Source organism: Saccopteryx leptura, chromosome 11 (genome assembly GCF_036850995.1).
Source record: "Saccopteryx leptura isolate mSacLep1 chromosome 11, mSacLep1_pri_phased_curated, whole genome shotgun sequence".
NCBI lineage: Eukaryota > Metazoa > Chordata > Mammalia > Chiroptera > Emballonuridae > Saccopteryx > Saccopteryx leptura.
This window is the reverse complement of record NC_089513.1, coordinates 22,532,572-22,553,438: the sequence shown is the minus strand read 5'-3', so window position 1 is coordinate 22,553,438 and position 20,867 is coordinate 22,532,572. Positions and strand designations below refer to the sequence as shown.

At 43.9% G+C, this 20,867-nt stretch overlaps 1 protein-coding gene and 1 non-coding gene across 10 annotated transcripts in view; one reads left to right on the top strand and one right to left on the bottom strand.

The window, feature by feature from the left end:
• Positions 1 to 8,329, bottom strand: part of PIAS2 (protein inhibitor of activated STAT 2) — a 99,598-nt gene extending 91,269 nt beyond the window's left edge. For all 9 annotated transcript variants that reach the window (XM_066353421.1, XM_066353416.1, XM_066353419.1 and 6 more), the window contains exon 1: positions 8,145 to 8,329. In XM_066353421.1, coding sequence (XP_066209518.1) covers positions 8,145 to 8,168 — 24 coding nt within the window. In that variant the 5' untranslated portion in view covers positions 8,169 to 8,329. The remainder of the gene's footprint in view (positions 1 to 8,144) is intronic.
• Positions 8,330 to 17,015: 8,686 nt separating this feature from the next.
• On the top strand, positions 17,016 to 17,147 carry LOC136383661 (small nucleolar RNA SNORA51). The gene has a single exon (XR_010747472.1). It is a non-coding gene; the product is annotated as a small nucleolar RNA SNORA51 (small nucleolar RNA).
• Positions 17,148 to 20,867: the final 3,720 nt, after the last annotated feature.

The window sequence follows — 20,867 nt, the reverse complement described above, 5'->3', positions numbered from 1 at the left end:
AAAAGAAAAAGGTCAAATATCTATATACACCATCAGAATAGACATAACCAGCTGAGGCTAAGGCTTCATCTAGTGGTGGCAACATTTACCTCCAGTCCTGACCAGGATTAGAAATCGGGACCATGGGGAGGAGTAGCAGCTTCAACCACTCGCTGCAGCCACACAATGACAAGTGCGCAGCAGCCTGAGCGGGACTTTCCTGGGTGTGGATGAGAGGCGGCCTACTATTGGTTCATCGCTAGTGGTCGGGATGAATCCTAGAAGGTGATTGGTCAGTGAGCGTTCCCTGTGCCTCCACTCTTCCTGTCGCTGATAGCTGGAGGGATTGTGAGGGGAATGTTTATGTTTGGATGGAGGCGGCTGGCGTCGGGCCAGATAAATAGCCTCCGTGGGCTGTATCTGGCACGCGGGCTGTAGTTTGGGGACCCATGCTCCCCACGGCACACCTGACCATGTCTCATGGCACACTGGTTGAAAAACACTGATCTAATGTACCTACAGACTCAAAATGGTTCACAGTGGTGGATCTTTGCTCTGCTCTTTCTTTAGTATCCAAGTTGACAACAAGAATCAGTATTTATTCACCTTCACTTAGAAAAACTAACCATATACCTGTACTATAATGCCTGCCACAGGGTACACTGAAGCCCCATTCTATTTTACGCAGGTTTTACAAGACTTGGCAACTTTACAGTTCCCTAAGAACTCTACACGCATTCAATATATAGGTGATTTGTTATGTTCTGTTACAAGAGAGGATTCAGAAATAGATTCAAATTATCTACGTATTACAATTAGCATGTAAAGGTCAGAAGGACTTCAATTCTTTAAAAAGGTTCACTTACTTAGGACATGATTTGACTGAAGGCATTTCCTTCTCACCTGAAAGAACAAACACTATCCAAAATTTCACCAGACCTAAATGATAGTTAATGAGTTTCCTTGGACTTGCAGAGTATTACAGATTTTGGGTTCCAAGATTGCAACTCTTCTGTATAAGCTCACACGGAACTCAATTCCAGACCCCTTACTCTAGGAATAAAATCACGAGCAAGACTTGAGCCAAGTAAAATAAGCCCTACAAAAAATTCCTGTCCTAGGGCTTCCAAATTATACTAACAATTAGACCCAGTAATCAGAACATATCCAAGCAGTTTGAAAGCAGTAGCCACAGCTGCCGAACTTGTGGAAGCCTCAGCTGAATGGTTACTAAGATATGACTTATATCCTCACAAGTACCTCATGATGTTGAGAGTCTATCAAGCTACAACTAGACTCAACATTTTTCAGCAAATATCTTGAGATCCTTCTCCTGTCACCCTTAAGCTCCATCTTAAGCACTGCAACTTGCTCAACCCTGGTACTGTTGCCTATGGAACAAATCACCATAACTATGTAGATGTGATGTCATGGTTATTAAGCCCTCTGACTTGCAAAACATACCATTAGAAAGCCCAGATTTAATGCTCTTCTTCCAGGAGTCCTATGCTAAGAAGGCAGAAGAGAAATGTCAAGCACAATATGCTGTAACTCAGTTTATCTCAGCTCAACCAACAGAACTACACGCTCTCCCTGAAGCTTTTTAGCTATCCAATGAAAAAATCAATAAAGTTATACTGCTAGCGGATATGCCTTTGGGGTGGTCCATGACTTTGCTATGTTAAAGAAACAGAGGGGCACCTGACCTGTGGTGGCGCAGTGGATAAAGCGTCGACCTGGAACGCTGAGGTTGCCGGTTCAAAACCCTGGGCTTGCCTGGTCAAGGCACATATGGGAGTTGATGCTTTCTGCTCCTCCCCCTTCTCTCTCTCTCCTTTCTAAATAAATAAAATAAAAATAAAAAAATTTAAAGAAACAGAGAGGGGCCCTGGCCGGTTGGCTCAGTGGTAGAGCGTTGGCCTGGCGTGCGGGAGTCCCAGGTTCGATTCCCAGCCAGGGCACACAGGGCAAGCACCCATCTGCTTCTCCACCCCTCCCCCTCTCCTTCCTGTCTGTCTCTATCTTCCCCTCCCACAGCCAAGGCTCCACTGGAGCAAGGTTGGCCTGGGCGATGGTGATGGCTCTATGGCCTCTGCCTCAGGCGCTAGAATGGCTCTGGTTGCAGCAGAGCATCGCCCCCTGGTGGGCATGCCGGGTGGATACCGGTTGGGCGCATGCGGGAGTCTGTCTGACTGCCTCCCCATTTCCAATTCCAGGGGGAAAAAAAGAGGGTTCCTCACTTCTAGTGGAACTCCAATCAAAAACAGGCCCCAAGTAAATGAACAACTCTCTGCCATTCTTCTGCCTAACCAAATTGCAATTACTAAAACTGGAAGTTCATACTAGAAAAACAGAAACTCAGTTCAGGGAAATGCTCTAGCAGATGTCATATCAACTAGAACTAAATTGTTTCAATATGCAATAAACTCTGTATGATTAAGTCTAACCAAATTATTTATAATTTATATAAAAGACAAAATCAGGCACCCAAGCTAGAGTAACAATGCCGAAACTCATATAAGGGTGCAAATTCAATATTAAGGACTCACTGAGGGTCCAGAAAACCACCTGGTTCTTCCCGTGTCCTTTAAAAAATGCCATTACTAAAAGCTCTCCATTCATTAACACATCATGGCACAGATAAGATGATCTTATGAAAAAATATCAGTGGGATGACTGATTCAAGGTCGTAAATTTGGTTTACAAGTAATGTCTGATTTTTCAAGCCTATAACCTTGGAAAGGTCACGAAGGTATCAGGCAAAGGCATTTCCAACTGGTGACCTACTTGGCCATTTGAACACACACAAATGGATTTTGCTCAGCTGCTTTCCACAATGTGTTATCAATATGTTCTTGTGACTGTATCGCCTCAGGATTGATAAAGGATGACGCTACAACTGTGGCTAAGAAACTTAGAAAATATGTCTATTTTCTTTATGGAGTATCCACAGAGAACTCTCTAGTGATAGGGGAACTCATTTCACTGCACAAATAATTAAACAATTAAATACGACACTGGTGACACAATGGCATTGCCATTGTCCTTGCTGTCCTCAGCCACCTGGTAAAGTCCAACAAGCAAAAGGTAACTTACAACTAAAGCTAGCTAAATTAACAGACTCAACTGGACTGCCCTGGCCAAAAGTTCTACCACTGGTTTTGACGGCAATTAAATCAACAATTATACAAAAGTATAAATTGACACCTTATGAAATAGTAACAAGACCTGTACCTTTGATGATAAAACCACATCTGCTGTACTCATTCATTATGATATAACTCAATACTGTAAAGCTTTAATGCATTATACCAAATTGTCTTTCCAGCAGGTAAAGGAAGCTTTCCATGAAAAAACTTACTCCAACATGTGGTCAAACCTTAGAACCTGAAGAGTAGGTATTCTAGAAACGACAGCTAAGAATGAATGCCTTTTAACCTAGGAATTAATGCCTTTTAATGAATGCCTTAAACCATACGAGGTTCTCCTCATGATCCAGAAACAGAAAGATGAAGAATGGGATAAACAGCAAAAGCAATTCTTCCATGGCTGACACCATAACCTACAAGTTAACTCTGACAGTAACTAACTGTGGTGCTAATAACAGGTTTCTAATCAAACTCTCATGTATGCCATAACCAAAATGGAAAAATTGTTAAATTAATTAAACAAGGAGGCCATTAGACTAAGGTGGCTCTAATGCTGTGGTGCCAAAGAAGCAAACCAAAATCTAAGCCAACCCGGGTTTAAACTACAGCCAATGATCTCCATAGGTGACTTCTGCCTTTTCTCTTTCCCCAGCTCCTTTTGAAATGTAAAAACATCATATCCCTGACCACAGAATGAGTTTTGCAAGATTTGCAATGAGTAAATGAAAAGATTTGTGTAAAGCCATAATGTTAGTTCTGTAAAGGCCATAACTATTCCCTGATGTCTAGATTCTGGAAGAGCCCTCAAGATGCTGCCTAACAACTTCTGTAAAAGGTCAAGATAACCAAGCACATTCTTTTGCTTTTTTAAAATGCTTCGTGAGCACTCTCCCCCTAGATTGTTTCAATGATAACCGAAAGCCTGTTTCGCTTCTGTAAAACTGCTTTGGCTAGGTGCTCGCTTCTTTTTGCCTTCAAAAGCAAACCCCTGAGTTCATTCGGGGCCACATGATTTGGTAACTATAGTTCCTGTGCAGTTGCTGGCATTAAAATAAAGACTCCTTAATTTGGCTACTTAATTGTGTGGCAAAATGTTTGTTTTCTTGCTTTCCAGATATAACACTATCAACTGAGTGCTCCTAACCCCATGATGGTGAACCTTTTTATAAAAACCTGGGACCCCAGGGACCAGGTTGACCAGCACTGCAAAAGTGGGTGGTTTTTATAAAAAGGTTCGCCATCACAGTCCTAACCACTTCTGGTTTGCTGCTGCTCGATTCAAACTAATTTTTGCTCAAATAAACTCCTAAAATTTTAATGCTTCAGTTTATCATTTAACATCACTAATAGTTCAGAATCACATGGAAGATTCTGTTACAGCTATAATATCTATTAGACTATTTTCTTTCCCAGTAGTTGGGGGTAGGAAGAATAAGGAATTCTAACTGCCACCCTCCCCCCCCTTAACTTCTCATTCTCCCTCTGCAACCCAACAGCACCTGCAGCTACCAGGATGGCTAGTCCTGGTAGGTATAAAGAACTGAACACTTAAGCCTTCGAACATCCCTAGCCAGTTGGCTCAGTGGTAGAGTGTCAGCCAGGCGTGTGGAAGTCCGGGTTCAATTCTCAGTCAGGACACACAGAAGAAGTGCCCATCTGCTTCTCTACCCTTCCCCCTCTCATTTCTCTCTCTCTCTCTCCCCCCCTCCCACAGCCAAGGCTCCACTGGAGCAAAGTTGGCCCAGGCACTGGAGATGGCTCCATGGCCTCCACCTCAGGCGCTAAAATGGCTCCAGTTGCAACCGGAGCATCGCCCCCTAGTGGGCTTGCCAGGTGGATCCCAGTAGGGCACGTGCGGGAGTCTGTCTCTCTGCCTCCTGCTTCTCACTTCAGAAAAATACAAAAATAATAAATTTTAAAATTTTAAAAACAGAAAAAAAAGCCTTTGGAACAGGAAATCTGTTATAAAATTGCTTAAGCCTCTTAGTATAAAAGATTATCTGTACCTGGTTTATCTATTGAGAAAGTTATAATCACTGGCTCCTTTACTAGCCTAAATGCACACCCAGACACCACATTTGCTCTTGTTTTGACAGAGATAAAAACTTCCAATGCACAAAAGGAGAGAGGAATACAGAAGAGAGATTCTTTAAAAAAAAAAAACAAAAACTTACTACAATAGATTCCCCCATCCACCCTTACACTTGAATGGAGAGAAGTAGGAAGAGAGGATCAACCAGGTTAAATTGCAGCAGGAACCTATTTTAGGACAGCTGAAGGGTCACACCGGCATGAAATTATGCAACTGGAGGAGAAAGACAAGGGTAAAAAAGGCACTCTGACTGAATTAGAGATGATAGCTGTCAGAACCCCAACTATTCGGCCTTTTCTCCACCTCTGTGCTTGGCTCTGCTAGAGAACAGAAAGCAGGGTGGTCCAGGCCACCAGCTCTTAAGAGCTTGTCTCAGGTTAATTTGGAAACTAGTTAATCTACAAAGTTGAACCCACATAAGTGTTGTAAATAAGCAAATGATGAACTGAATAGTTTCTTCTCCAGCATCTTGGAAGCTTCTAATACGTGATGCGTTATTATAATAATCTTTGATGGTTCCACCCACAATTTCCCTTCACAGAGAATTCGCCCCCTTCCTTTCCCTCAACCCACCAGAATGCTCCAGTGCACAGAGAAGCAAAGTGATTTACAGAAAGAGATGATGAAGCTGACCCACAAAACAAAAGGCAGGAGGGTAGGAGGGAGACAAAGAGAAAAGCTTCTTTGGTTTCCAATCACTTTGCAGTTTCTGGTTCTACTCCAAGCTAGGGACTGACCACCCCTTTCACCCTGTATCAGTAAATAAATTCTCTGCTTTTTACTAAACTTTGACCAACAACGTTTATACAAGTGTAATACAAGACATGGAAGTTTTCATCAACAAAAAAACCTCCAAAAAGGAAAAGTTACCGCAAGGCCAGGGGCCTCTGCCATCGTGGCCATTCACATACAGGTTCTCACTGAATTCGGGCAGAGCCAAGAACTGGTGAGCCATCTTCTAGCTCACAACCAGAAGGCGAGTACATACACACAGTGGGAAAACACTTCCCTTTCCACTCAGGGTTCCCAAAGCCACTGACTTTCTCCCTGTTTTCCTAGAATCCAAGGCCACACCAGCCTTATTCACCTCTGTTCCCCATCTCCTTCTCCTGCACAAACTAGCTTCTCCTTCAGCCACCCGCCATCTTGACTGCCTCTTCCTCTGCAACAACGTGGTCTCTGCCAAAATGGCTTCCTAGCTCCTCCTTTAAAACTTTTCGGCATGAAAGCCCCTCCTCCAACACACAGAAGCAAAACCAAACCACTTCACACGCAGAAAGGTAATTATCAGTATCACGTGGTGGCGTCATCACGTGAGCAGCAGCCATTTTTAACAAAGTGAGCAAAACCAGAAAATACAGACTTTACGAACATCTGCCCAAGTTATATACATCTGTTATAGACAAAAATTAAGACACTACTGCAGGTAAAAATAAATTTAACCTCCTGGTAAAAATAAATGTAATCTCAAACTTCAGTCTTCTCAACCCCTTCTAAACCTAATGCATGAATTTACACAGGTGAGGGGCTCAGGCCTGGTTGCTTCATACGCTCCACAGGTGTTAAAAGCTCTAAGACACTAAATGATAAACTTTACCATTATGACCCACCTTTTACCTACTATCATGGTTCTCTGTAAAACTACTACAGGGCATAAATTCATTAATGAATTTTCAATTTATTGGGAATTAAATAATTCTTTTTGAACAGAGGGAGGAAAACTGGCAGGCATTATGCAAACTCTAACAACCTCCCTTTAAACCAGAATCACCAATTGGTTGTTTTGCTGATGTCCACCGTATAGGCCAGGTAACCAACCAACATCCTTCCCCGACCAACATAAAGCAATTACAAACATTTACAAAACTGAATCTTTTCCCTGATTCCTTTTCTTTCTTATTTTAAGTAACCCTATCAGACGTCTATGTTTTGCAAAAAGTTTTGCGGTTAATTTCGAGTTCACATTTTCAACTCTACTTTGACTGTTTTTAAAATCCGGGTTGGGTTTCCGTTCTTAAGTATTCCAATTATGTCGCCGGCAATTCAGCGAGCTATAAAAAATATATTCGACTCGTTTATGACAGTTTCGTTACGTTGAGGACTCTGAAGGTTATCAGCGCGGGGAAAATAGCATTTCCATTCCATTCTACCCCCAGCAGACCCCATTTCAATCATCCACCATACAAAAGTATCAGCAATAAAGTTGTGGCCGTGTTCTAAGGCTAGGAGGAAAAATGTTTTTCCTCAAGAGCAAGGCGAGTTCACAACCCTGAAGACAACACGACTTTTGCAGATTTCTTACCATGGCACTAAGAAAATATCAAAGTTCAAGGCCAACTACTAAAAGCAGGGTTTCCCCAAGACCACGCTTTTCTCCAAGATGCTGAGGAAGCCCTGGAGGAAGGGACCCTTCCCGTGACACATCGGACTAAACTGGAGCATCAGCCACAGAAGTGAGGGAATTCCTAAACGCAACTTCACGTTTCAGAAAACAAGTCTCCCACCGACTGAGGAGCATGTGGACTTCTGAATCGCCATAAACACTGACACCCCTCACGATGGTGGAAAAGCACATCCTGCTTTTTACCTCAGCCCCTAAAATAACGGGGAAGTCGTGCCCTCCCCCTGCCCCGAAGACCGCGCCGGCGCCCGCGTCAGGTGTGCGGAGCCCTGGCCGGCTGGACCGACCGCTCGCTCCGGCCCCGGCCCCGGGCCCTGCGCCTCCGCGTGGCCCCTGCGCCCTCCGCCGCCTCGCTCCCCTCCCACGACCACTGGGCGCCCGCTAGGAGGCGGGCCGGGACGCGGAGTTCCGCAAACCCGTCCCCGCGTAGCAAGAAGGTGGCGGCGGCTGCGACGCTGCGGCTTCCCCGCCTTCTCTCCCCTCCCCCGCGGCCTCGGCTCTCCATTCCCGCGCCCCCGCTTACCCTCAACTCCTCGAAATCCGCCATTTTATACCACCCGCGGGCGCCGCTGCCGCCACAGCACCCCCTCCCGCCGCCGCCAACGATGCCGCCGCCACCAGGGCCGCCGCCGCCTCCTCCAGCACCATCCTGCACTGGGCGCCGTCGAAGACGCCGCGGCCGATACAGCCGCCGCCGCCGCCGCCGCCGCCGCCGCCACTAGGCCCCTCACGTGACTAACACGGAAGCCCCGCCCCAGACACGCGAGGCCCCGCCCACCTGGCGCCCCCGCCCAACTGGCCCACCAGTTTGGGTGTGCGTCTTCCGGCCGCGCTCTCCTGCGCTGCGTGATCCTCGCGTCAGCTGCCATCGTCTCCGTGGGTTGCCGGCCTCCCGCACGTTTTCCGGTTCCCGGCCCCCACTCTTTACTCTGCTCAGCGCGCTGCCTCCTCTCCCCCACCCTCCCGCGCGGAGGCCGGGGCCTGACCCCCCTCCCCCCCGAAGCGCCGTGGCCGCTGCGGCGTTACCGTGGGGCCTGGAGGAAGGCCTGGCCCGGGGGAGTGGCTCAGGAAGAGCTGGCCGGGACTCCTGACAGGAACATGTCGGGATATTCTCAGGGTGCCCTTCCACATGGTGCTTGGATGGAGGAAGCAGCCGCAAATAAAACCATCCCCCAGAGTAGTCGTGTGGGAACAATCTAAATGTGGGTGTTGGGTAAGCTATTGTTCCAATGTCATGATGCACGATTGGTGGGACCTCTGAGTTTCCTAATATCCTTGTCCACGTAGGACCGTCCAAACCTATAAGAGTTTGAGTTCATTTCAGCCAGACAGTCTCAAGGGACTGGGAAAATGCTCCGAAGAAGAGCAGTTTTGCACCTTATACATTAAAACCCAAGAAGAAGATATAATGGGGTTGCATGGAATCCACTGGTGATAGATCAGGGAGGCGAGAGAAAGCAAAACGGGGATATCCCTGGGATTGGATGAAAAATAAAAGGAATTGACATACTTCTTTTATATGGGGGGAGGGGGGTGTAGGATACTTAACAGCAATTAACACGGTAACAACGAGTGGTTCTGTGGTCTCCCCTGGTGGAAGAGTGTGCCCTGAAGTGGAAAAAGGAAGTTACCCTGACTTTATAGTGGACGCAAAGACAATGGACAAGCTCAGTTAAGGTGAAAATTGACCTTTGTCAAGGAAGATACCAGTTTAGACCGGGACTACCCACCAGGACTGGCTTTGAGTTAGTAAGCTTTAATTTCAGACCATCCTCTGTGGTCAGGTCTCCAGTGTGTAAGCACTGCCACACCCCCTGCCCCCATGCAGGCCTCCTCTGGGCTTGTCAGGTTTAGTATGTGGCCCCTTTTACATCCACATTCTCAGTACTAACCTAGCTGATTCTGACTTTGAAGGGAGACTGAAAGTCACGGGCAGCAGAGTTGAGAGGCTTTGGGGTGGGGGACGCTGGGGGAGTAGTGAACTAAGAGCACTTAGAGGGCGATGGTAAAAAGTGGAGGGGTCAGGGAAATGTGATAGCTCCAAAAGCCTGAGACGGCGAGTGCTGAGAAGATGGAGGAAGTCTGATGGCATCCCTGACTTGCTGATAAAGGATAAGAGAAGATGCTGAATCAAGCTAGTCAGAAAATTCACTGGATGGAACACAGAGTTCAAATTTCCTTGAAGTTGTGGGTGGAACTCACCCACGAAAAGATTTTAAAACACTTAATATAATTTATAAGGCCCTGTTTAATCTGGTTCCTACCCCACTGCCTCTTACCACTCCACCTAAAATGCACTTCTTTCAGTTCCTCCATCAGACCCACCACCAGCAGCAGGTGTTAAGACCTCTGAATGGTGATCCCTGGGCCAACAATAACTTCCCACTCTTTCCCTCTTCCCCTCTTGAACATTTGTTCATCCTTAAGGTCTCAATTTAAGTATTACTTCTTTAAAAAAAAAAAAAAAAACCTAAATCCACATGCCCTATTTTAATTCAAATCCTCTATAACTGCTCACCGAACCTGAATTTTTCCTTCATAATATTATTAGATAAATAATAGTTATTCCTTTAGATTTTTATCTATTATGATAGATGAAGATTTACTCTGCTTAAAGAATAATTTTTTTATTTTATTTTAGCGAGGGAAACAGATGGACAGACAGGAAGGGAGAGAGATGAGAGCATCATTTTTTTGTTGCAGCACCTTAGTTATTCATTGATTGCTTTCTCATATGTGCCTTGGTCAGGGTGCTATAGCAGAGCAAGTGACCCCTTGCTCAAGCCAGCGACCTTGGACTCAACCAAGTGACCATGGGATCATGACATGACCCCGCACGCAGGCTGGTGAGCCCGCAATCAAGCAAAGCCAGCGACCTTGGGGATTCTAACCTGGGTCCTCTGTGTCCCAAGCCCATATCTATCCACTGCACCGCTGCCACCACCTGGTCAAGTTAGAATGCTTTCTTTGTAATTTAATTTTAATTTTGATCAAAAGTGTTGATGCACATGAAAGGAAATCTTACTCTTTATGACAGCATGGATAGACCTGAAGAGCATTATGCTAAGTGAAATAAGCCAGCCAGAGAAAGACAAGTACCATATGATTTCACTGATATGTGGAATCTAATGAATAAAATGAACTAACAAAACAGAGATAGACTCATAGATAGAGAGCAGGCTGACAGCTGTTGAGGGGGGCCAGGGGGCTGGGTGAGAGAGTGGAGAAATTAAACAAAAAAGAGGAAGACAAACCTATGGACACAGACAACAGTGTGGTGATTGACAGGGGAGGCGGGATGGAAGAGGTGGAGGAGGGGTGGGGGGGAAATGGTGACGGAAGGAAAAATGACTTGTAGTGTGAGCACACAATACAGTGTACAGATGTGTTGTAGAATTGTGCACCTGAAACTTGTATAGTTTTGTTAACCATTGTCACCCCAATAAATTCAATAAAAAGTAGAAAAAAAGAATAGTATCCAAAAAGATAAAATGCCTGATGTGTTTGAGTGTATCAACAGAAAATTTTAACAACTGGGGATAATCTGGGAATGGAACTGTGACAAGTATGTAGAAAACTAAGAAAAGTAGCAAGACAATTATTAACTCCAGAGAACACAAAGGGTTGTGCAAGGAAAAGTCATCATATTTATTCCATACCTCAGCAGTGAATAGCATTTACTAAATCATAATAATGTGAACACAGAATATTGATCCAGACAAAAGATGACATAACCACATTGAGAGGACAGAGAATTGGGGATGGAACATGGCTGATGGCAGAAAAAGGGAGAGCAGGCTAACTGCTCACCTTCCAGAGAAAGAAGCCAGTAGACAATGCAGAAAACAGAAAATCAAGAAGTTAAGCCTGACCAGGTGGTGACGCAGCAGAAAGAGCGTCGAACTGGGATGCGGAGGACCCAGGTTTGAGACCCGAGGTCACCAGCTTGAGCGCGGGCTCATCAGGTTTGAGCAAAGCTCACAAGCTTGGACCCAAGGTTGCTGGCTCGAGCAAGGGGTTACTGGGTCTGCTGTAGCCCCACGGTCAAGGCACATATGAGAAAGCAATCAATGAACAACTAAGGTGTCGCAATGAAAACTAATGATTGATACTTCTCATCTCTCTCCATTCTTGTCTGTCCCTATCTATCCCTCTCTCTGTCTCTGTTAAAAAAAAAAAAAAAAAAGAGAGCTTAATTCTAAAGCTATGTTATTTAATTATATAATTTAAGTGCCAAAAGAAATAGAAGGAAATAACTTCAGTCTCCCTCTATGGATAAATAGATAAAAATGTGGGGTGTGTGTGTGTGTGTGTGTGTGTGTGTGTGTGTGTGTGTGTATGGAATACTACTCAGCCATAAAAAATAATGAAATCTGCAATTTATGACAACATGGATGAACTTTGAGGGCATTAGTTAAGTGAAACAAGTCAGACAGGGAAAGACAGGATCATATGATTTCACTAACATGTGGAATCTAAAAAACAAAACAAATGAACATCAAAACAACACAGATACAAAAAATAGACGGTTGCTGGGGCAGTGGAAGGATTGGGAGGTGGGAGAAATAGGTAAAGGGGATCAAGAGGTACAAACTTTCATTTATAAAATAAATAAGGCATAAGAATGTAATGTACAAAAAAACTACTAGGGATTCAATGTACAACATGATAATTATAGTTAACACTGCTGTATGATATAAAGAAAGGAATTAAGAGGGCATATCTTTTTTTAAAATTGATTTTAGAGCTACCTAGCCAGGGCCAAGATGGCATATCCTAAGGGTTCTTGTCACAAGGAGAATTTTTTTTCTCTTCTTTTTATTTCTGTATGAATGATGAATGTTAACTAAACTTATTGTGCTAATCATTTCACAATGATATAAATCAAACCATCATGGTGTACTTAAATTTATATGGTGATGCCTGACCAGGCGGAGGCGCAGTTGATAGAGCGTCGGACTGGGATGTGGAGGACCCGGGTTCGAGACCCGAGGTTGCCAACTTGAGCGCAGGCTCATCTGGTTAGAGCAAAAACTCACCACCTTGGACCCAAGGTCGCTGGCTCGAGCAAGGGGTTACTCAGTCTGCTGTAGCCCCACGGTCAAGGCACATATGAGAAAGCATTCAATGAACAACTAAAGTGTCACAATGCGCAACAAAAAACTAATGATTGATGCTTCTCATCTCTCCGTTCCTGTCTGTCTGTCCCTGTCTATCCCTCTCACTGACTTTCTCTCTGTCTCTGTAAATAAATAAATAAATAAATAAATAAATAATAATCTTTAAAAAAAATTTAAATTTATATGGTAATATATATCAATTATTTTTCAATGAAATAGAAAAAAACAAGCAAGTCGTCAGTACTTGTCTTTGTGTGGAAACAATGGTTGGAAATACTGGGGCTAAGTGGTAATGAAAGGAACTGACTTTAATAAGCTCTGTAGAAATATCTCACTCACACTATGTGCATGAACATAGATCTACTTTAATCATATTTCTTCACTTTTTTATACTATGCAGATAGTGTTTGACTTAATCTTTACTGAAACTAATATCAAGAAAACTGAATGATGAATTTAACTTTTAATTTTATATCCCAAACTTTTTATTCTAAAATTTCCAGTTTTTTTAAAGAAAAGTTGAAAGCATAATACAATGAACATATCTATACAGTATACATTCTAATTAGATTCAATAATTTTAATATTTAAACAATAATTTTTACAAAGGCATAATTTACATCTAGTGAAATCCTCATATCTTAAGTAAATTCTTCAATTTGTATTGAAAAATGCTTATCAAGATACACAACACTTTCATTACTCCAGAAAGTTCCTTCCTGCTCTTTCCCAGTCAAGCCTCCTGCCAGAAACAATCTTGATAGGGCTTCCACCCTCATGACCTCAGCTAAACCCAATTACCTCCCAAAAGCCCCATCTCCGAGTACGATCACACTGGAGATTAGGGCTTCAAAATACTGTATGGGTTTTGAGGGGACACAGAGATACAGTTGCTTTCTCCTTTTAACTATTGTGAATAATGCTGCTTTGAACATGGGTGTACAAATATCTCTTCAAGATCCTGATTTCAACTATCTGAGGTATATACCTAGGAATAAAATTGTTGGATCATATGGTGATACTATTTTTAATTTATTTCATTAATTCTTTAAGGAAAAGTGTTTCTTGTTGTTTTGTTTTTGTTTTTAAGTGAGAAGAGGGGAGATAGTGAGACAGACTCCCACATGCATCCTGTCCGGGATCCACCCAGCAAACCCTGTCTGGGGCCAATGCCTGAATTAACCAAGCTATTTTTAGAGCCTGAGGCTGACATGCTTGGACCAACTAAATTATCCTCAGTGCCCCACTCGAGCCACTGGCTATGGGAGGGAAAGAAGGAGAGAAGGGGGATAGGGAGGGGAGAGAAGCAGATGGTCGCTTCTCTGTATGTCCTGACCAGGAATCAAACCCAGGATGTCTAAATGCCAGGTCAATGCTCTATCCACTAAGCCAGGAACATAATGTTTTCCAAAGTGGCTGCACTATTTGACAGTCCTACGAACAAAGCACAAGAGTTTCAATTTCTCCACATCCTCATCAACACTGTTATTTTCTGGTTTTAACAGTAGCTATCCTAATAGGTGTTAGGTGGTATCTCATGGTTTTTATTTGCATTTCCTTAAAAACTAGTGATGCTGAACATGTTTTCATGTGCTTATTTGCTATTCGTATATCTTCTTTAAAGAAAAGTCTATTCAAGTCCTTTACCCATTTTTTTCTCTTTTTTACAGAGATAGAGAGTGAGTCAGAGACAGGGATAGACAGGGACAGACAGACAAGAACGAAGAGAGATGAGAAGCATCAATTATTAGTTTTTCATTGCGCGTTGCAACACCTTAGTTGTTCATTGATTGCTTTCTCATATGTGCCTTGACCGCGGGCCTTCAGCAGACCGAGTAACCCCTTGCTGGAGCCAGCGACCTTGAGTTCAAGCTGGTGAGTTTTACTCAAACTCGATGAGCCCGCGCTCAAGCTAGCGACCTCGGGGTCTCAAACCTGGGTCCTCTGCATCCCAGTCCGATGCTCTATCCACTGAGCCACCACCTGGTCAGGCCCTTTACCCATTTTTTAATCAGTAGTTTGTTGTTTTGTTTTTGAGTTTCAACAAATTTTAAAGGGCTGAAATCATACAGATTATGTTCTGTGCACAATTAAGCAAAAAATAAATAATATAACTAGAAAATCACTATAATTTTATAAATTAAGAAATGCCCTTCTAAATAATCTGTGGCTTAAAGAAGAAATCACAATGAAAAATTTAAAACTATTTACCTGAATAATAATGAAAATGCTACACATTAAAATTTGTTGCCTGACCAGGTGGTGGCGCAGTGGATAGAGCGTTGGACTGGGATGCCGAGGACCCAGGTTCGAGACCCCGAGGTCACCAGCTTGAGCGCAGGCTCATCTAGCTTGAGCAAAATAAAAAAAAATGCTCACCAGCTTAGACCCAAGGTCGCTGGCTCAAGCAAGGGGTTACTCGGTCTGCTGAAGGCCCGCCGTCAAGGCACATATGAGAAAGCAATCAATGAACAACTAAGGTGTCGCAACAAAAAACTGATGATTGATGCTTCTCATCTCTCTCCGTTCCTGTCTGTTTGTCCCTGTCTATCCCTCTCTCTGACTCTCTCTCTCTCTCTGTCCTTGTAAAGAAAAAAATTTAAAAAAAATAAAATAAAATTTGTGAGTTGTACCTAAAGCCATGGTTACTGAGAAAATTAAAACTTTAAATATGGCCTGACCAGGCGGTGGCGCAGCGGATAGAGCGTCGGACTGGGATGCAGAGGACCCAGGTTCGAGACCCCGAGGTCGCCAGCTTGAGCACAAGCTCATCTGGTTTGAGCAAAAGCCCACCAGCTTGAACCCAAGGTCGCTGGCTCCAGCAAAGGGTTACTCGGTCTGCTGAAGGCCCGCGGTCAAGGCACATATGAGAAAGCAATCAATGAACAACTAAGGTGTCACAACGAAAAACTGATGATTGATGCTTCTCATCTCTCTCCGTTCCTGTCTGTCTGTCCCTGTCTATTCCTTTCTCTGACTCTCTCTCTGTCCCTGTAAAAAAAAAAAATTAATGAAAGGGAAAACCAGCATATAATTCATATACAATCCTTGTCATTTACTCACAAATTACCAGACATGTCAGAAAACAAGATCAAATAACTAAAAATCAACATTGCAGGTTGCCTGACCAGGCGGTGGCGCAGTGGATAGAGCATGGACTGGAATGCAGAGGACCCAGGTTCGAGACCCTGAGGTCACCAGATTGAGCGTGGGCTCATCTGGTTTGAGCAAAAAGCCCACCAGCTTGAACCCAAGGTTGCTGGCTCCAGCAAGGGGTTACTCAGCCTGCTGAAGGCTCGTGGTCAGGGCACATAGCAATCAATGAACAACTAAGGTGTGGCAACGCGCAATGAAAAACTAATGATTGATGCTTCTCATCTCTCTCCGTTCCTGTCTGTCTGTCCCTGTCTATCCCCCTCTCTCTCTGAAGACTCGGCCTGCTGAAGGCTCGTGGTCAGGGCACATAGCAATCAATGAACAACTAAGGTGTGGCAACGCGCAATGAAAAACTAATGATTGATGCTTCTCATCTCTCTCCGTTCCTGTCTGTCTGTCCCTGTCTATCCCCCTCTCTCTCTGAAGAAACAGAAACAAAAACAAAAACAAAAAACATTGCAGGTTTGTGAGGAACTGCTACAAGTCTGTTGTTTTGTTTTTTTACAGAGATAGAGAGTCAGAGAGAGGGATAGATAGGGACAGACTGACAGGAACAGAGAGAGATAAGAAGCATCAATCATTAGTTTTTTGTTGTGACACCTTAGTTGTTCATTGATTGCTTTCTCATATGTGCCTTGACCGTGGGCCTTCAGCAGACCAAGCAACCCCCTGCTCGAGCCAGATGAGCCCGCGCTCAAGCTGGCGACCTCGAGGTCTCAAACCTGGGTCCTCAGCATCCCAGTCCAACGCTCTGTCCACTGCGCCACCGCCTGGTCAGGCCAAGTCTGTTTTTTATTCACTTCTCTATCACAAGAATTGTCATGAAACATTTTTTTAAATCATCACCCCAGTTTTGATGAGATATGATAAACCGTGATAATAGTATGTGGTTTGATATGATGTGATGCGAATGGCACTTTGCCCCGTGATCTTCCTCTCAAAACCCTATAACCCCAGTTAAATCATAAGAGAAGAGTCAGACAAATCTCAATTAGGGGGCATTCTACAAACTACCTGACCAGTGTTTCTTAAAAGTGTCAAGATCATCCAAAACAAGAAAAATCAGAAAAACAGCCACAACCAAGAGGAACCTAAGGAGACTTAATAACTAAACGTGGGGCCTCCCAGTGCTTCCCGCAGGCTGTGTTCTTACACTGACGGTACAGAAAGAGGAGGCAGAGTAAGCCCACCCATCTACACCTCAGCCCTGGCTCTTTGCCTGGTCTGTATTGTGAATTGGGGGGACATGGGGTTCAGAAAACAAACAAACAAATAACAACAAAAAAAACTAAATGTGATGTGGTATTCTGGTTAGGGTCCTGGAATAGGAAACTGAATAAAGTATGAGCTTTAGTTAATAATAACATATCAGCATTTGTTCACTATTTGTGACATATATACCATATTAATACAAGCTGTTAACAACAAAGGAAATGGATATATGGAATTCTCTCTGTGCTATGTGCACAATTGAAATCTAGAGCCTATTATAAAAATTTTCAAAATTATATTTGATAAAAATGAGAGGAAAAGAATGCCTATTAGATTTTTAAAATATAATTTCAACTTTTGCATGATTGTAAAAGGTAAAATTTCTTTCCAATCGCATCTACAAGAATTTGAAGAAATTGTCATTAAAATGTCATAATCGGCCCTGGCCGGTTGGCTCAGTGATAGAGCGTCGGCCTGGTGTGCGGGAGTCCCAGGTTTGATTCCTGGCCAGAGCACACAGGAGAAGCGCCCATCTGCTTCTCCACCCCTCCCCCTCTCCTTCCTCTCTGTCTCTCTCTTCCCCTCCTGCAGCCAAAGCTCCATTGGAGCAAGGTTTGCCCGGGCGCTGAGGATGGCTCTGTGGCCTCTGCCTCAGCCGCTAGAATGGCTCTGATTGCGGCAGAGCGACGACACCCCAGATGGGCAGAGCATCGCCCCCTGGTGGGCAAGCCAGGTGGATCCCAGTCGGGCGCATGCGGGTGTCTGTCTGACTGCCTCCCTGTTTCCAACTTTGGAAAAATTAAAAAAATAAATAAATAAATTTTTTAAAAATGTCATAATCAGTAGGTATAGCTATTTCAAACAGATCTACTCATGAAAGTGCTCTCAAGATTTGCATGAAAACTTTTGAAGTGTTTTATTTGGAAGTTTTATACAAACTTAATACAGTGGCATCTTAAGATACGAGTTTAATTCGTTCTGTAACTGAGCTCGTAAGTCAATCAACTCGTATATCAAATTTCTCCCATTTAAAATAACTGAAATAAATTTAATCCGTTCCCGCCCTGTGAAACATCCCCAAACCATCCTAAATTATGAAAAAATACATGGTTTTTTACTTTTATTTATTTATTTTTTTATTTTTCCGAAGCTGGAAACGGGGAGGCAGTCAGACAGACTCCCGCATGCGCCCGACCAGGATCCACCCGGCATGCCCACCAGGGGGCGATGCTCTGCCCATCTGGGGCGTCGCTCTGTTGCGACCAGAGCCATTCTAGCGCCTGAGGCAGAGGCCATGGAGCCATCCTCAGCACCCGGGGCCAACTTTGCTCCAATGGAGCCTCGGCTGCAGGAGGGGAAGAGAGAGACAGAGAGGAAGGAGAGGGGGGGATGGAGAAGCAGATGGGTGCTTCTCCTGTGTGCCCTGGCTGGGAATCGAACCCGGGATTTCTACACGCCAGGCCGACGCTCTACCACTGAGCCAACCGGCCAGGGCCTAAAATACACGTTTTTAATTAAGAACACACATGTATACTTTACCAATGCATAACAAAATACATGAAACAAAAGAAAAAAGTATTATTTAGTACTGTACTGTATTCTTACCTTGGAGACAGACGAGTGCGGCTAACGGAGGTGAATGGCGGAGGAGGAGGGTGGGAGGAAGGGATGCAGGCACTGTAGACACGTAAACCAAAACTGCACTTTCTCAACACTAAATGTAAACTAAAACGGCATTTTCTTTACTTTAAACAAAATTAAACTAAAACTGCACTTTCTTTATTTAAAATGAAACCACAAAAACTTAATTGTAAAAAAATGCAGTTTCGGGCCCTGGCCAGTTGGCTCAGTGGTAGAGCGTTGGCCTGGTGTGCAGAAGTCCTGGGTTCGATTCCCAGCCAGGGCACACAGGAGAGGCACCCATCTGCTTCTCCACCCCTCCCCCTCTCCTTCCTCTCTGTCTCTCTCTTCCCCTCCCATAGCCGAGGCTCCACTGGAGCAAAAGATGGCCCCGGGCGCTGGGGATGACTCTGTGGCCTCTGCCTCAGGCGTTAGAGTGGCTCTGGTCGCAACAGAGCGACGCCCTGGATGGGCAGAGCATCACCCCTTGGTGGGCGTGCAGGGTGGAACCTAGTCAGGCGCATGCGGGAGTCTGTCTGACTGCCTCCTCGTTTCCAGCTTCAGAAAAATACAAGAAAATTTTTTTTTAAAAAATGCAGTTTCGCCTGACCTGTGGTGGCGCAGTGGATAAAGTGTCAACCTGGAAACACTGAGGTTGCCAGTTCAAAACCCTGGCTTGCCTGGTCAAGGTACATATGGGAGTTGATGCTTCCTGCTCCTCCCCCTTCTCTCTCTCTCTCTCTCTCTCTCTTTCTCTCTCTCTCTCCACCCCTCTAAAATGAATAAATAAATTTAAAAAATTATTTTAAAAATAAATAAATAAATAAAATAAAAAATGCAGTTTCTTAACTTTAAACTTAACCTAAGCTTAACATTATGTATTTTTCATTTAATCATCACCTGTTCACCTGTTTTTGCCTTTTTGGCTGCACTTTTGGCACTTTCACTTGCAGGACTTTTGAATAAAAATCTATCCAAAGAGGTTTACTTTTGCCTGCCTTTTAATTGTTACAGAAATGTGACAAACAAGTGTCATTAAAAAAGTGCTGAAACATGAGCAGTTGAAACTTTTTCTGAGTGTTTCTTCTCAATGAAACTTGAAAGCTTTTCCCACATTGCCAGCATGTCTTTAATTTCACTTGTAGAGATCGCTTTTTCAGACTCTACTTCCTCCTCACTACTAATCTCTTGCAGAAGCTCAGTATGTTGCATCATCTGTAACTCCTTCAACTCCTCAGCTGAGAGTTCCTCCTCATGTTCCTCGATGAGCTCATTTACATCACCCTCATCTACCTCCAGACCCATCGACTTTCCGAGGGACACAATTTCCTCCAACGCTTCTACCTCGGTCTCAGACTCTGGTTCGAATCCTTCAAAGTCCCTGTATGCAACATCAGGCCATAACTTTTTCCATGCCAAGTTCAAGGTTCTTCTTGTAACCTCTTGCCATGCCAAGTCAATAATGCGTAAACATATCACAATGCTGTAGTGATCTTTCCAAAACTCTGGAAGGGTTAGATTCCTATTCTCAGTCACCACAAAGCAGCTGTGGAACAAGTGCTTTGTGTATAGCTTTTAAAGATGGAAATGATTTGCTGATCCATAGGTTGCAAAATTGAAGTTGTGTTGGGTGGGAGGTAGAGAATTTTCACGAATTTGAACTCATCGAGAATGTCATCTTCAAGACCAGGTGGGTGGGCTGGAGCATTTTCAAGGATTAGTAATGCTTTCATTGGGAGTTTTTTTCTTGAAGATATTGCTTCATTGCAGGCCAAAGACGAGATTTACCCATTCAATAAAAAACTGCCGCAGGACCCATGCCCTGGCATTGGCGCGTCACATAACCTGAAGTTTTTCTTTAAGAATCTTGTGAGTCTTAAAGGCTTGAGGATTTTTGGAATGATACTCTAGCAGTGGCTTTACTTTACAGTCACTGCTAGCATTTGCACACAATGCAAGGGTCAGATGTTCCTTCATGGGTTTATGGCCTGGCAGCTTCTTCTCCTCTGCGGTGATGAAAGTCCTCCGGGGCATTTTTTTTCCAAAACAATCTTGTTTCTTGACAGTTGAACACTTGTTGAAGGATGTAGCCTTCCTTTGCGATAAGCGCAGCAAAACCTGCGATGTACTCCTCAGCT